The 14,150-nt window shown below is 36.5% G+C and overlaps 1 protein-coding gene across 3 annotated transcripts; it reads left to right on the top strand.

Moving 5' to 3' along the window:
* Positions 1-73: 73 nt before the first annotated feature.
* On the top strand, positions 74-13,613 carry LOC100101169 (phosphatidylethanolamine binding protein). Of its 3 annotated transcripts, none has more exon segments than NM_001099797.1 (5): positions 74-208; positions 5,861-5,979; positions 10,900-11,023; positions 11,300-11,513; positions 12,774-13,080. In NM_001099797.1, coding segments are annotated over 4 exon segments (588 nt in total). In that variant the 5' UTR covers positions 74-208; positions 5,861-5,868; the 3' UTR covers positions 12,913-13,080.
* The last annotated feature ends 537 nt before the right edge of the window (positions 13,614-14,150 follow it).

Here is a 14,150-nt window from a genome sequence, read left to right as displayed (position 1 = left end):
CAATTTTGTTCTTGTCACAGTAAATTTCTCTGTGTTCCCTTTGCCTACCAATACACGAACCCAACTAAAAAACCTGTGGTCGGTACGGTCCGGTATTTTATAACCTGTCAAAACTTTTTGTTTTGAAAATCTGCATCTACCTTTACTTTAACAAAAACTTGAACACAGTTGTTCATTTGTTTCAAGAATAGCTTTTTCAGTATATTAGGTAAGTCTGTCATATTTTTTAAGCTCACAGTTCTTCTTAACTACATTACAATGAAAATCAATTTATATTTTAGGTGCTAGATCATTCTAGATGTTTGTTAGTTTATTTTATTTGCAAAATTACGTAATTAGTGATACTTAAAATTTGCAATTCTTTATCATAAGGTGACAAGAATAGATAGGAACCTACCTACTACAGCGCGATAAACTAAAACTTTTTACTGGGTAATGCTGCCTCATCCTTCTTGACGCGGTTTTATCAATATCTACATACCAAAATAGAAACTTAAACAATATAGTATTTTCCACAGATAACACACTTAATATTTAAAGAGTATTCTCTTCGGCTTAGGCGAATCTTAGACATAATTAAATCTGTCTACTTTTACCATTTAATCTCGCATGAAGCAAATTCGAAAACATAACAGTATTCAAATGTCGAAGAATAACACCTTAAAGCCGGCATATACGGGCTACTCGAGCAGATCGCCATTGATCAATATACACGGACCGCTCTTGCAGTCGTAGTCAACAGCTTGAAGCTGACATTGATAAATCTCGTTGCACTTACTCGTTGCGTTGACTTAACTGCTTGAGTAGTTGGCAATTTCAATTTTAATTCAAATCAGAAGCACTACTGCTGCTTGTGCTCATAAGACGACAACGGCGATGTAGAAAAAGAAAATAGAAATTTTCTCAATAAACAAACGAAGCAAGCGGGCGGAAAACGTGCGCGTCGTGGAATGAAGAGCGCCGGCGGAGGTAACTGCGCGTGAGCAGTTGACAGCTCGAGCAGTGTATGTTTGGCCGTTACTTGACTACATGATGAAATTTCACCATCCTGCCAAACCCCCGAATCAGTTGCAACTGCTCAAGTGGTTCTTGTATGTATTTATGTAGAAATCTGTAGTTCACTATGCAGTCACAGCTCGAAGCAGTCGGTCCTAACAGCTTCAGGTTGTCCGTGTATGGCCATTAGACCACGAAGCCTGGAAATTTGCATTCAACACATTGAAAATAATATTAATAAAAAACTTGAGATTTATATATAAAAGTAGTTTTAACTATCACAAGGTGTATTAAATGATGTCCTTTTGTTTTTTCCATAAACATTAATTACAACCCAAGCTGACTAAAAAACTATATATTTGTAATGTTCGATTATTCCAAGTAAATAATGAAAAAACTACTGAAAAAAATGCTAAGAAATGTTTCTACTATGTAATTAAAACTAAGGAAGAACCAAATTTATATAGTATGAATATAAATTGCAAGATCAGCAGATGATGTGCTGACCTGAAAAATAAAGCTTGAAAGTAATCAAGGTACCTACTGAAAATACTCAAACAAAATCTGATAAACATGTATACAAAAAAGATTAACACAGAAATTATTTAAAGTAAAGCCGATGTAGTATGTGAATGTATCAACAAGGAAATCCAAGTAAAAACATAAAGCAATATATATAATAATAATATAACTAAACAAATTGTTATTTCTTGGCAGAAATATGTACATAGGGTGATGATTACTTAACCATCTGGGCTCACAAGACTATGACAAGTAATTACACAAATCGTAATTATTGTGGATTTCATTTTTATTTCACAAGATTATTCCTTCACTGTGGAAAATGTGTGTTAAATACATATTTCATTAGAAAATTTGGTACTACTAGCCTGTGGGGTTCAAACAAGCACATTTCTCTATACAAATGCACCAGTTGTCTTACCCTTGAGTCCACAACAATTTCAGACTTTAAAACAGATCAAAATATTAAACAATAAAATTTTAATGGTGATGATTGATTTCATTCAGCAGTAACGTAATAAATTTTTTATAACTGTTTTGTGGTAGAAATAAGCAAAGTCCACAACAATTTCAGACTTTAAAACAGATCAAAATATTAAACAATAAAATTTTAATGGTGATGATTGATTTCATTCAGCAGTAACGTAATAAATTTTTTATAACTGTTTTGTGGTAGAAATAAGCAAATCGGTGTGATTGAACCTTATGAAATTTCAACAACATTGTCAAACTGGCATTATTATGTACAAAAGGTGGTTTGTCTTCATAATTGAGCAATAAAAAACGTTACTAGGTAAAAGTAATTAAGAGTTAATTTACGGTAACATTTCTCAAACAGTCGAGTGCAATAAAAATTGTAAAAAATTTCAATTAAATCTGTTAAACAAATTTTTGCTAATTTTATTAGCGACTATTTGATATATTAAGGTCTGTTCACCATGTCATAAAAATAATATAATATATCTTAAATACGAACACGAAAATAAACAAATTTATGTTAAGTACACAGAAGGTAGAAGAAGTGTTAGAAGATACAGTCAAACCTGGATAAGCGAGAGTTCAAGGGAGCACAATCTCATTCTCGCTTATAGAGGTTTCTCACTAACCCGAGTTTCTCGCTAATGCTCCCTCTGAATTTCATTTCGCGACTTTCCGTATTCAAACGCATTCACTATTTTAAGTTTATCACTTAATGACAGTACTTTAATTTTCCGTTTTGACATGATGCAGAACAGAACTTTCCTTCGCAATTGATTAACGATAAACTGAGTAAGGCCGACAAACAGGACGGTACACAGGCACACGTGTCCAGTCGAAAAGAATGCGATAAAATAACAATTTTATTTAGTTCCACGAAATCGAATAGGTTCAATATTGACGAGAAAAAAATACAAAAACAATGGTAGGAAGTTCCACGAAAGTTAAGAATGAGTCATAAAATAGCAGATGTTAAATTTGTAATTTGTTTTGTCATTTGTTCCTCCTAAATAATATAAATAAATAAAGCTCGACTGTCGCTTATAGAGGTATAGATAAGTAGCACTCTCACTTATGGAGGTCAATGAGGGAAAAATGACTCTCTCTTACACAGGTTTCTGTTTCTCGCTAATAGAGGTTTTGGGAGCTTAAAATGACGGGTCCTGGCTATTACTCTCACTTATAGAGTTTTCTCACTTATCCAGTTCTCGCTTATCCAGGTTTGACTGTATATAGAAATAGAGGTTCCAAATATGTTCAATATTCTAAAAAGAGGCAGCATATGCAATAGATAATTGACAAGAGCAAACGAAACACATTCCATGACACAATGTAGATCTAACTGGTGGTATGTTTCAAATATTAAAGCATTCTTAATGACATGACCCAAGCGGTCAGGTGTGATGGGTCTTGGAAGTAAATCCTGCATCTTGATTTCTCTCATTAGGTACATAAAATTACAGGCAACAAGTGAAATATTTAATTATAATTATTACAAATAAAACATGTTTTGCTGAACAAACAAAGCATAGCATAAGAACGTACAAATAAAAAATTGATAAATGAAAAATATTTAAGATAAAATATAATCATTATTATAGATAAGATAGAGTTTTTTCACTGCAGATGCACATAAAAGTTTGAAAGCAATTGGTATGTTGATAAAATTAAGAGTAAATAAAAATAATCATTATTTATATTTCTTATCTTAGAATTTTTATCACAATGTCTTCTTTACTGATTTATTGCTACCTGTTTTCTATAATAAACATACTAAAGGTTTTGGGTATCACGATCAATGGGTGACTCAGTAAATATTCAAGTAATGGGTACGGTATGTACGCTTCTAATAATAATGTTATTAATACTGAAGAATGGTTATTATAAAAGTTAGTCATTTGCACGTCATCCGTCAAGTAATGATTCCGTCAAGATTATTGATACAATACTTGAAGAGATTTTATATAAATAGAGAGGTATGTTATTATACACAACATTCATTAACAATAGTGGCATTGTAAGTGAGGAAAACATTATGAAAAGAGCAATTGTAATTGTAAGCAACTTATAAATGAACACACAAAAAATTGAGATAATGAAATGGAACAGATTAATCCCTATTAAACAATAAAAAAGGAACATCCTTATTGCCTTCTTCACAAATGGCGGCAGCATTAGCATACATAGCCGACTGAGTTTCTCGTCGGATCTCCTCAGTGGAATCGCGGTTCCGATCCAGCGGTAGATTCTGCGAAGCACTGCTCTTGCTAGGGCTATTGTTACCTAGTAAATTCTCTCAGATTGAGCCCGTGTCTCACCTAGCTGTCCGCGCGTAGTTATTTTCTGGTACGAAGTTTTAGAGAGAAAAAATGCATACCATAAACGATTTTTGCCCCAGGCCATAAAATCTTAAAAAATAAAAAAGATCAGCGGCCGCGAATTTCCGGCCGAATTTCACGCGGACGAAGTCGCGGGCAAAAGCTAGTCGTGTAATAAAAATGAAACTCACAAAGTTAAAACGATTAATTGCTGGTGTGACAGGATACGGTGCCAATCCCAATACGCTCTCCTCAAAGTGGCCATTTAGGTTGTGAAATTCATAACTCTGGCCGTTAAATTCGTTCTCCCGGATAGGGTCGATAAAAGAAAAAAATAATGTCACACTGTCTCTATGTATCTTATAGAACAGGAGTGGCCAACCGGTGGATCGCGATCGACCGGTCGATCGTGGCTACAAGGCCTAGGCCGCACTACGGTTTTTTCCCGGGAGCGGTTAACCGCTGTAACCGCGAAACCGCTTAAGACGCACACACTACAATTATTAACCGCGAATTCGCCAACGATTTTCACAGTTTGAAGATGGATTTCAAAAGAGCGGTCTGTATTGTTGCTCGGATACTAAGAAATAGAAAAAAATAACGTCAATGAAAATTTCACAGATGTTGGGTTTATCCACTTACTAGCCGTAGATTTGAGAAAAGCTTCTTTCATAAGAAATATCAAAATTTAAGAAAATACCCAAAGTAACTTTTCAATTACTATCGGATGTCAGTAACCAACTTCGATAAAATTCTGCTCGATGTGCGGTCCATACATCAACTTCGTGTATACAAATATTTCGCAAATTTATTTCACAATTCTTAAAAAACCGCCCGCGGCTACGCATAGTGCGTCACGCGCACCTAGCTCTATGGATTACAAATTTTTCTACGTTTGTTTTACGCGCCGATTTTGTAACATTTCGCGGTTTAAAAAACAGTCGCGGGAAAGAACCGCAAGTGCGGCCGCTTATATTCGTTTTCCTATTTCATAAACTCAGCTTTAAACCGCTGCGGTTTAACCGTAGTGCGGCCTAGGCCTTAGTTCAGTCGATCGTGGCAAGACAAAAAAATATAAATACATAGGATCAGACTGCGCAACGTAATCACCAATTGCTGCACGCATCATCTTCATTTTGTATCATTTGTTAATGACCATTACGTCACATTATTTATCCTCTTTCCACACAATAGTTCTCTTTTATTATATATTTTACAGCTTTATGTTAATCTTTTTAATAAAAGAAAATATACTCTTACTAGGTACTTATTTCTGTACTGAACCACATTGTTTCATTAAGTTTCAAGAAATGTCTTTGGCAGATCGTACAGTGTTTCGTCAGTAAACAGTTGATCTGGGTTCAAATTAAGTTGGTCACCTCTGCTATAGAACAATCCATTACCTTCATATAAACATCAACAGTAATTCATTTGGATAGCCAGTCGCTCACTGATCTTCGGTCTGATCTCACGTCATCCATTTTTTCTTGTTTGTGAACGTCAAGAAATGGGTGCGTTAATCAGATGTGCGATTGTTTTGTTAACAGTCGCCACTATGGTCAATTTTAGGGTCTTGACCAGAGCGATGTCTACCGTAGCGAAGTCCTTCGAGGCCAGCCAAGTGGTGCCTGATGTTATACCAAAAGCGCCGGCCGCTTTATTGCAGGTGAGTGAACTCTATATAATAATATACCGGTTGAAATTTCTAGAATAAGGCGCGAATGCTTATGAGCACCTAGTCCTTTTTTTATGATTGAAGGATTACTGGTGGTCCGAAGGCCTCTTTAGTTTTTCACCAGGACAGTTTGCGAACACGGGCTCAGCCAGAAAGACCTATTCGCTTATTGATTCGATACTATATAATTAAAAAACAGCGCTGTGCTGCATAAAAGTGAAAGAGAGATCGGGAACTAAATGTTTCTCGTGACACCGATTGCATTTATGTACCTGCTATTAATAATTCAATGTTACAACGATAAAATACGTTGCACCATAATTGTTGACAGTTTTTCTTTTTCATTTGGCTAACTGTTCTTTCTGATTGGGCGGATCTCGTTTGATGATTTAATGAAACCGAAATGGACATATTCTTTTTTATATATCATTTTCTATTGCATAGACGGACGAGCGAACGAACGGCCCGTCTACTGTAAAGTGGATGGATCATTCTCCTACCCTTCTCCCAGTCACCTGGGGTCGGCGCCATTTGGTTTCTCCTTCCATACTCCTCTCTCATATACCATTTCTTTGCAAACTCCCCTCTTGCATTATCCTTAGCCCTTATCGTCTTTCAACATTAATCATCTTTGCAACATTTATTTTTTATTTTTTACCAGTTACACGGTCTGTCTTTTAAAGTAAGATAAAATTATGTGTTAATTTTGTTAATAGTAGTCAAAGCATAAGTAAAGTAAAAAAAACTAAAACCAAACTACGCTCTTTATGAGACAGTATTTATGAGAAAAATACTGGTGATACCAAATATTTCCGCATATTAACTCAATTTCGAATATTTTAAAAAATTGTACACTTTTAATGCGAAAAGGCGACATGTCCATACCATCCCAAACGTGCACTTCTTAACTTTTCTGTCACAGGTGCCACTTTCAGACTTGCTCTAACATATTCATTCCGTATTCTATCCATTCTCGTTACTCCAGACATCCATCGCAACATTCGCGTCTCTGCTGTATACAATCGCCTGGATATCGAAACACATACACATTAAATACCTTTAAAATAGGGCCTCCTTAATAAAGCATGTTTATCTATTTAGTGTTTTTATTAAAGTCTAAATCAGTTTTTATAAAAGCATTTACATGTTTTTTCAACTTTCTCCAAATATGTAGGTTGAAATCTTTCTATCTTGTTCTCGTAATGGCCATTTTAGCCACAGTCTTTGGCCACATCATCAAAACGTGCATGTCGTCATCCACCTTGAGATTTGAGGTCCATGTCTCAATTGTATAGTAATCGCGCAAATTATATTTTTTGCAAGATTTGAACACCGGTATAGGCATACCTATAGCTCGATAAGATTACATCGGGTTTCTCGTGATAAGGCGCTAAAGTCTATTGTATTATATTGTTTCTCTGCTTCTATTTTAAAAATATTTAAATGCTTGCGCACTCTCAAAGTCTATTCATAACAATTCTAAGCCTTTCATTTACTTGACTATAAGGGATAACATCATCCAACTGTTTCAATAAATAACAAAACTGTTCGCGCTGGCCTTTCCTAACGTTATTTAATACGGAAATCATTAGTAAATTTGACTGTTGATTGCTGATGACCTCCAAAGATCCATAGTCAAGTACCGGTCGGTGCGGGTTCTTTGCAACTGCGGCCAATTCCGGCGTGGATCCACATATCACTGATTCATGGTTTTTGTGGTTAGCGCCGGATCGGCTGCTCAGAATTACGGTACTAGTGTAAGACTCCACTTCCAACGGTCAGGAAATAATACACAGATTGCAGTAGTTTACTTAATTCTGTATTGCTTTATTTGTAACTCCACTTTTACCATCTCTAGACATCTGCTCACAACCGAATACACTGATTTCTGTGTCGTTTTTTCAGACTACCGCCTTTTTTATTATGTCACGTCCCCACTACTGCCATTGCTCCCACTAACAGTGTTGCTATTTGACAATCCTTAAGTTTAACATGATACATTTTATTATTTTTGTTTTAATTATTTTACAATAAACCTTACACTAGCTACATCCGTCAATAAGCGAGTGATGCGATTCAGTAACATTTTGAATTACCACCAATAAAATGAATCACGCTAGAGGCATTGGGTTCCTTTTCGTGTTGCTTTCGTGTGGGACCGAAAGAGCTACATCTATTAGCATTGTATTTGCATTGTAGACGAGATCTCGCCCTCAAAATCGTCGTGACCTTTCGTTTATTGTGTAATTGCATATTTTTAAAACATTATTCATTTGTGATCTAAAATTGAGTAAGATGTCTTTAGGAGTTTGATTTTTTAATCTTACGAAATACGCTTACGTTAAATGTTGTTGTTTGATCTACACATTCCACTGTCACAGATAATGCGCAAACAAGAGTAGTGAGTGTCAAGAACCAAAAAATAATATTGAAGATTCGGTATTCTAAAATATAACTGAACAAGCTCATGACCTATCTGGAACCCTTAGACATTATCAACATAAATGCCGTCACCCACTTTGAGACATGAGTCCTAAGTCTCAGTTCAGTCGGACGAAGCTAGTCTAAAAAAATAGCTTGAGTTACTCCCTATATCATCAGCTACGTATCAGTGAAAGTCCCGTCAAAATCGGTCCAGCCGTTCCAGAGATTAGCCGGAACAAGCAGACAGACAAAAATTGTAAAAAATGTTATTTTGGTGTATGTACCGTATATATGCATGTAGTAAATAGAGGCTATTTCAATATTACAAAAAGACACTCCAATTTTATTTATATGTATAGATAAAAAGAGGTTATTCGCTTCGAACTAATAGATTTTTGACTTTACAGTTTAGTTTACCCGTAACTAGTAACACGTTAAATTAAAAAAATTCCAATAACTTAACTACCTCATAAAAATAATCGAACTATAAAAAAAGTTCTAAATTGTATTAATGCTAAATAAATTTTAACTGTTTTTTTTATCGTTTTTTGTCGTATCGTCGAGAAGAGTATCAAGTTTTTTATCTTTCGTAATATGTGTTTTTTAACTACTCAGAAATAGGAAACGGTTATAAACTACCACAACTAACAAATAAAAAGACGTTGAAATCCGTGAGTTTACCTACCAACCAGAGAGTAGTTGGATTCAGCTGGAATAGCCCCTTAGACTGCCAGCAAATTGGTAAGGAAAAAAGAGAAAGACGGTAAATACGAACAAAAGGATTTTCCGCCAAACGGGTAATCTCGCTAAGTAGATAGAAGGTCAAAAGGTTGCTCCGAACAGATATACATATGTCTATATATGTATAGATGCAAGCTGAAAATCGATTTTGAAGCGATTACGATTCACTTTTATGGTTATTAGCGGCAGAACTTAAAAAACCAAGACAATTCCTATGTTTCATCAGGGGCGCAATTTCTTGTCTTTAAGTTAAATCAGCTGTTTCTTGGGAAAATACAAATGGTGGGTGGGTACCCGCGGTGCTTTTGGAAGAGATTTAGTTCTTCGAGGCCGCTGAAACCTTATTTGGGTCCGGCTAATTAACCGCCGCTAGACATTCTACGTTGACCGTTTTAAGGTGGAAAGGTCAAACTCCAACTCAACCCTCCCCTTCTCTCATTCGGGCTTGGGACCGGCATTGGTAGAGTTTCAGCCGCACCAATTGTTAAATACTTAATTTAAGGGCACAAAATCTGTCACAAAGAATAAATGTAGCGGTCCGATCTATTATTGATTATATTAGAATAATATCTCAAGCGTGAACCTCGTCACCGATTCTAGTAAAACAATCTATCGCATAGTATTCTTGTAACTGGACATACCGAATCATTGCAAGTAAATTATCAATGTCATATGACAATTTAATATGTTGGTTCCAACGTGTGCACACGGCCTTAAACCATTAGCTGGTATTGCTCGTGGTAATGATAAAATAACGAGTACCTAGTTAAATAACACTAGTTAGTGTACACGAGAAAATAAGCTGTTTCTTTTTTTAAATTACATACAATTTTAACTGTCATAGTTCCATCATTTATTGTTCGGAACACATAATTTGTGTGCCTAAGTGATGATGATTGTAAATTTCGAAGCCCGATTGATTAACCAGTCTTATGATTATTTTATAAGATAGCAAACGGGTACGGATTGGCGACAGGATTTCAAAACGCGCTAGATGTTCAAACTTGTTCTGTATTGTATTTGTTGCATAGGTGGATGAACTAGCTCACAGTCCACCGGAGGTTATAGACATTTTAACGTGTATGCTGCCAAATCTGCGAAGTCATACGGTCGAAATCTCAATTATGTTGTATAACGGCTGCCCCACCGTCCAAACCGAAGTGCCTAACCTGCTTTGTGGCCATAGTATTGTGGATAAATTGATCTGTAGATAAGAGCTGAATGGCACTCAATAATAAGATGGAATTATTAAAATAAGGACCTGGGGACGCAACTGCCTGAAACTCTTAAGAATCTTGTCTTTTTTAGGCTAAGTTCCATTTTATGTACAACTTTGGGCAGAGCGGAGTCTCCTAACACAAGTATTATTTGCCTAAAAGGAGCCTTCAACCAGTAATTAATAAGGACCAATTATGTCTGTCAATAAACATTTTTGTCCTTTCATTTACCAATATTTATATTTGCAATTATTGACCTAAACAAAAAATATCATTCACTACTACTACTACTACTGCGCTGGCGCTATGACCCCGAAGTGGGTCTTGGCCTCCGACAATAAACTTTGCCATTCATCCCGGCGCTGCGCAACATCTAGCCAGTTCGACACTTAGAGCTCACGTAAATTTCCTTCCCAAATAGTACATAATAATATGAATAAAATAATTCTACATTACTATGAGGATCTCTCGGGTTGAAGCAAAAGTGAACTGAACTGGAAGGATGGTGTAGTGCTACGTACATTTTCAGGTGAAATACCCAAGCGGAGTCGAAGTTAAAGAAGGTAATGAGCTGACTCCAACTCAGGTGAAAGACGAGCCTTCAGTGAAATGGGACGCGGAGCCAGGACAGTACTACACTCTGGCCATGACCGGTAAGCAACTTAAGTGCTTATATTGTTCGCAACTAAAACCCTTTGGTCAAATAATCCTAATCTTAGCAATCGGTGTTTAATTACAAGATGTTTACTACTACTGTCTCACAAGAGATCACTTCTCCTATAATTTTCACATAAGATCATCGATAAGCACTAATCTTGTATCAAATTGAGACTACAATTCAAATGAATATACATTCACATCTATTGGCATCGCCAGTTCATTCGTAAATAAAGAGGAATAGTTGAGACAAAAATCGTCTCCCTGAACAGACCCTGATGCGCCGTCCCGTAAAGAACCCACATTTCGCGAATGGCACCACTGGCTGGTTGGCAACATCCAGGGCAACGAGGTAAACTCCGGCGAAACTTTGTCCCAGTACGTGGGCTCTGGACCTCCGGAAAAGACAGGCCTGCACAGATACGTGTTCCTCTTGTACAAACAACCATCGAAGCTCACATTCGACGAGCCGAGACTCACTAACACGTAAGTTTTAAACTTTTTTTTATTGCTTAGTTTGGTGGACGAGCTCACAGCCCTGGTGTTAAGTGGTTACTGGAGCCCATAGACATCTACGACGTAAATGCGCCACCCACCTTGAGATATAAGTTCTAAGGTCTCAGTATAGTTACAACGGCTGCCCCACCCTTCAAACCGAAACGCATTACTGCCTCACGGCAGAAATAGGCAGGGTAGTGCTACCTAGCCGTGTGGACTCACAAGAGGTCCTACCACTAGTATTTGTAAACAAGCACATTAACTTTGCTTTCAATACAACCTCACCTACTTTTTATTCCCTATAAGCTGGTGGCCTAAGAGGCTATTCCAAAATGAGCAGCTATAAGTAATGCGGAGCTGTTCTGCCAATTAACCTAGAAAGTGAGGCATGGAAATAGTCAAAACATTTTTAGACTTGTTTGGTTATTTTAAAGAGTGTATTTTATATGGTTTAAACGTAAACGGTGAACACTTATGGGTATACCTCAAAAGTAGCAATGATACGCTTGCAGTTTCTATTTGCAAGATATTCTTTTGATGAGTAAAAATTACCATTCGACTTCTGCCGGATTTACTAGTTTTGAAGGGCGGGTTAGACGTGATACAATGTAATTTGACCTCACGTTTCAAGGTGGCTAGAATTCATTTTGAGATATCAGTGAGAAATTAAGAAGAAGTCATTGTTTTTTTTTATTGCTTAGATGGGTGGACGAGCTCACAGCCCATCTGGTGTTTTAAGTGCTTACTGGAGCTCATAGACATCTACGTAACGTACTACAACGTAAATGCGTCACCCACATTGAGATATGAGTTCTAAGATCTCCCGTATAGTTACAACGGCTGCCCCACCCTTCAAACCGAAACGCATTACTGCTTCACGGCAGAAATAGGCGGCGGGGTGGTGGTAGCTACCCGCGCGGACTCACAAGAGGTCCTACCACCTAATTACGCAAATTATAATTTTTTTGCGAGTTGATTTTTATTACACGATGTTATTCCTTCACCGTGGAAGTCAATCGTGAACATTTGTTAAGTACATATTTCATTAGAAAAATTGGTATCCGCCTGCGGGATTCGAACACCGGTGCATCGCTACATACGAATCCACCGGACGTCTTATCCTTTAGGCCACGACGACTTCATTATATTAAGCTGAAATTCGTTACCAAACAAAATATATAACTAAAAATTTGTCTCAACATTTTAGCGCTGATGATATAACGACAAATAATCAAACTAATTCCACAGTTCGAGCGACAAACGTGCCAATTTCAAAATTGCCGAGTTCGCCAAGAAGTACAACCTAGGGGATCCGATTGCGGGCAACTTCTACGAAGCGCAGTATGACGACTACGTCCCTATTCTGTACAAGCAGCTCGGTGCTTAAATACGCATTTTTATGTGTCGATACGATACGACAGGGACTCTTACTAAAATCCTTTATAGTACTTTCTAGGATAGCTGTTTTCAAAGATTCAATAGACCAAGGGAACGTTTATATACTTTCTTATCTATTTATATAAAAATGAATTGCTGTTCGTTAGTCTCGCTAAAACTCGAGAACGGCTGGACCGATTTGGCAAATTTTGGTCTTGAATTATTTGTGGAAGTCCAGAGAAGGTTTAAAATGTAGATAAATATGAAAATGCTCGGAATTAAATAAAAACAATAATTTTGTTTTTCTTTTGATGTGTCCCCCGTCGGACGGATTCCTTTTGATTGTTTTAAGTTTATTTTATACAAAAGTATAGGTTTTTTACTTATCAATTGAGGCACTACGATGTCTGCCGGGTCAGCTAGTATTTTATACGTTAATTTTCAAACTGTTACAAATAATTTTTCATTTGGCAACACTGTGTTGTGTAGGATCACATTACTATAACTGATAGCTATTAAAGTATTTCTTAGATGCATGTAAATCCGTGTCGTATCGTACCAAACAAAAACAATTCAGCGTCATTTATAACTTTCGTTATAGAAATAGAGACTAAAACGTTGGATTCGATGACCAGTTTTGCATTGTATTAGATTTAAGCGAAATAAAAGTGTTTGCAGATTTCTAGAAATTATAATAATATGAATAATAAAGTTTGCATTTTATTTAATAACTCCTATTTATTTGTAATAAGGTGTAGTGGACTTAATACAAATGTCGAAGCTTGGATTTGATTGTAACACTTACCTCAAATTTATATTCACTATTGTTTTTTTTATTTTTATTTCTTAGATGGGTGGACGAGGTCACATCCCACCTGGTGTTAAATGGTTACTGGAGCCCATAGACATCTACGACGTAAATGCGCCACCCACCTTGAGATACAAGTTCTAAAGTCTCAAGTATAGTTACAACGGCTGCCCCACCCTTCAAACCGAAACGCATTACTGCTTCACGGCAGAAATAGGCAGGGTGGCGATACCCAACTGCGCGGACTCACAAGAGGTCCTACCACCAGTAAAAAGAATTGCCGGAGTGAATACTTCGTTTTCGATGAGAAGACAATAAATTTGAACCGTCTATATTTTCGATTTTGAAATAATCCGTAGAAGTTAGAAGTTTTTATATAAATTGCACAAATGTGTCCTTATCAATTACTCCGGCTTCACCGGGTAACATTTTTTGTTATA

The sequence above is a fragment of the Bombyx mori genome, chromosome 16 (genome assembly GCF_030269925.1).
Source record: "Bombyx mori chromosome 16, ASM3026992v2".
NCBI classification, from domain to species: Eukaryota; Metazoa; Arthropoda; class Insecta; order Lepidoptera; family Bombycidae; genus Bombyx; species Bombyx mori.
The sequence above is the reverse complement of the archived record's forward strand: the minus strand, read 5'-3'. Positions and strand labels throughout refer to the sequence as shown.

What these genes read in the sequence shown, in the direction of transcription:
- LOC100101169 (XM_012696400.3), top strand. Translation starts at nt 5,821, where the DNA reads ATGGGTGCGTTAATCAGATGTGCGATTGTTTTGTTAACAGTCGCCACT. An exon ending in CGCCGGCCGCTTTATTGCAG is followed by an intron (nt 5,980 to 10,899) that starts GTGAGTGAACTC and finishes GTACATTTTCAG; the next exon opens with GTGAAATACCCAAGCGGAGT. An exon ending in GAGCCGAGACTCACTAACAC is followed by an intron (nt 11,514 to 12,773) that starts GTAAGTTTTAAA and finishes CTAATTCCACAG; the next exon opens with TTCGAGCGACAAACGTGCCA.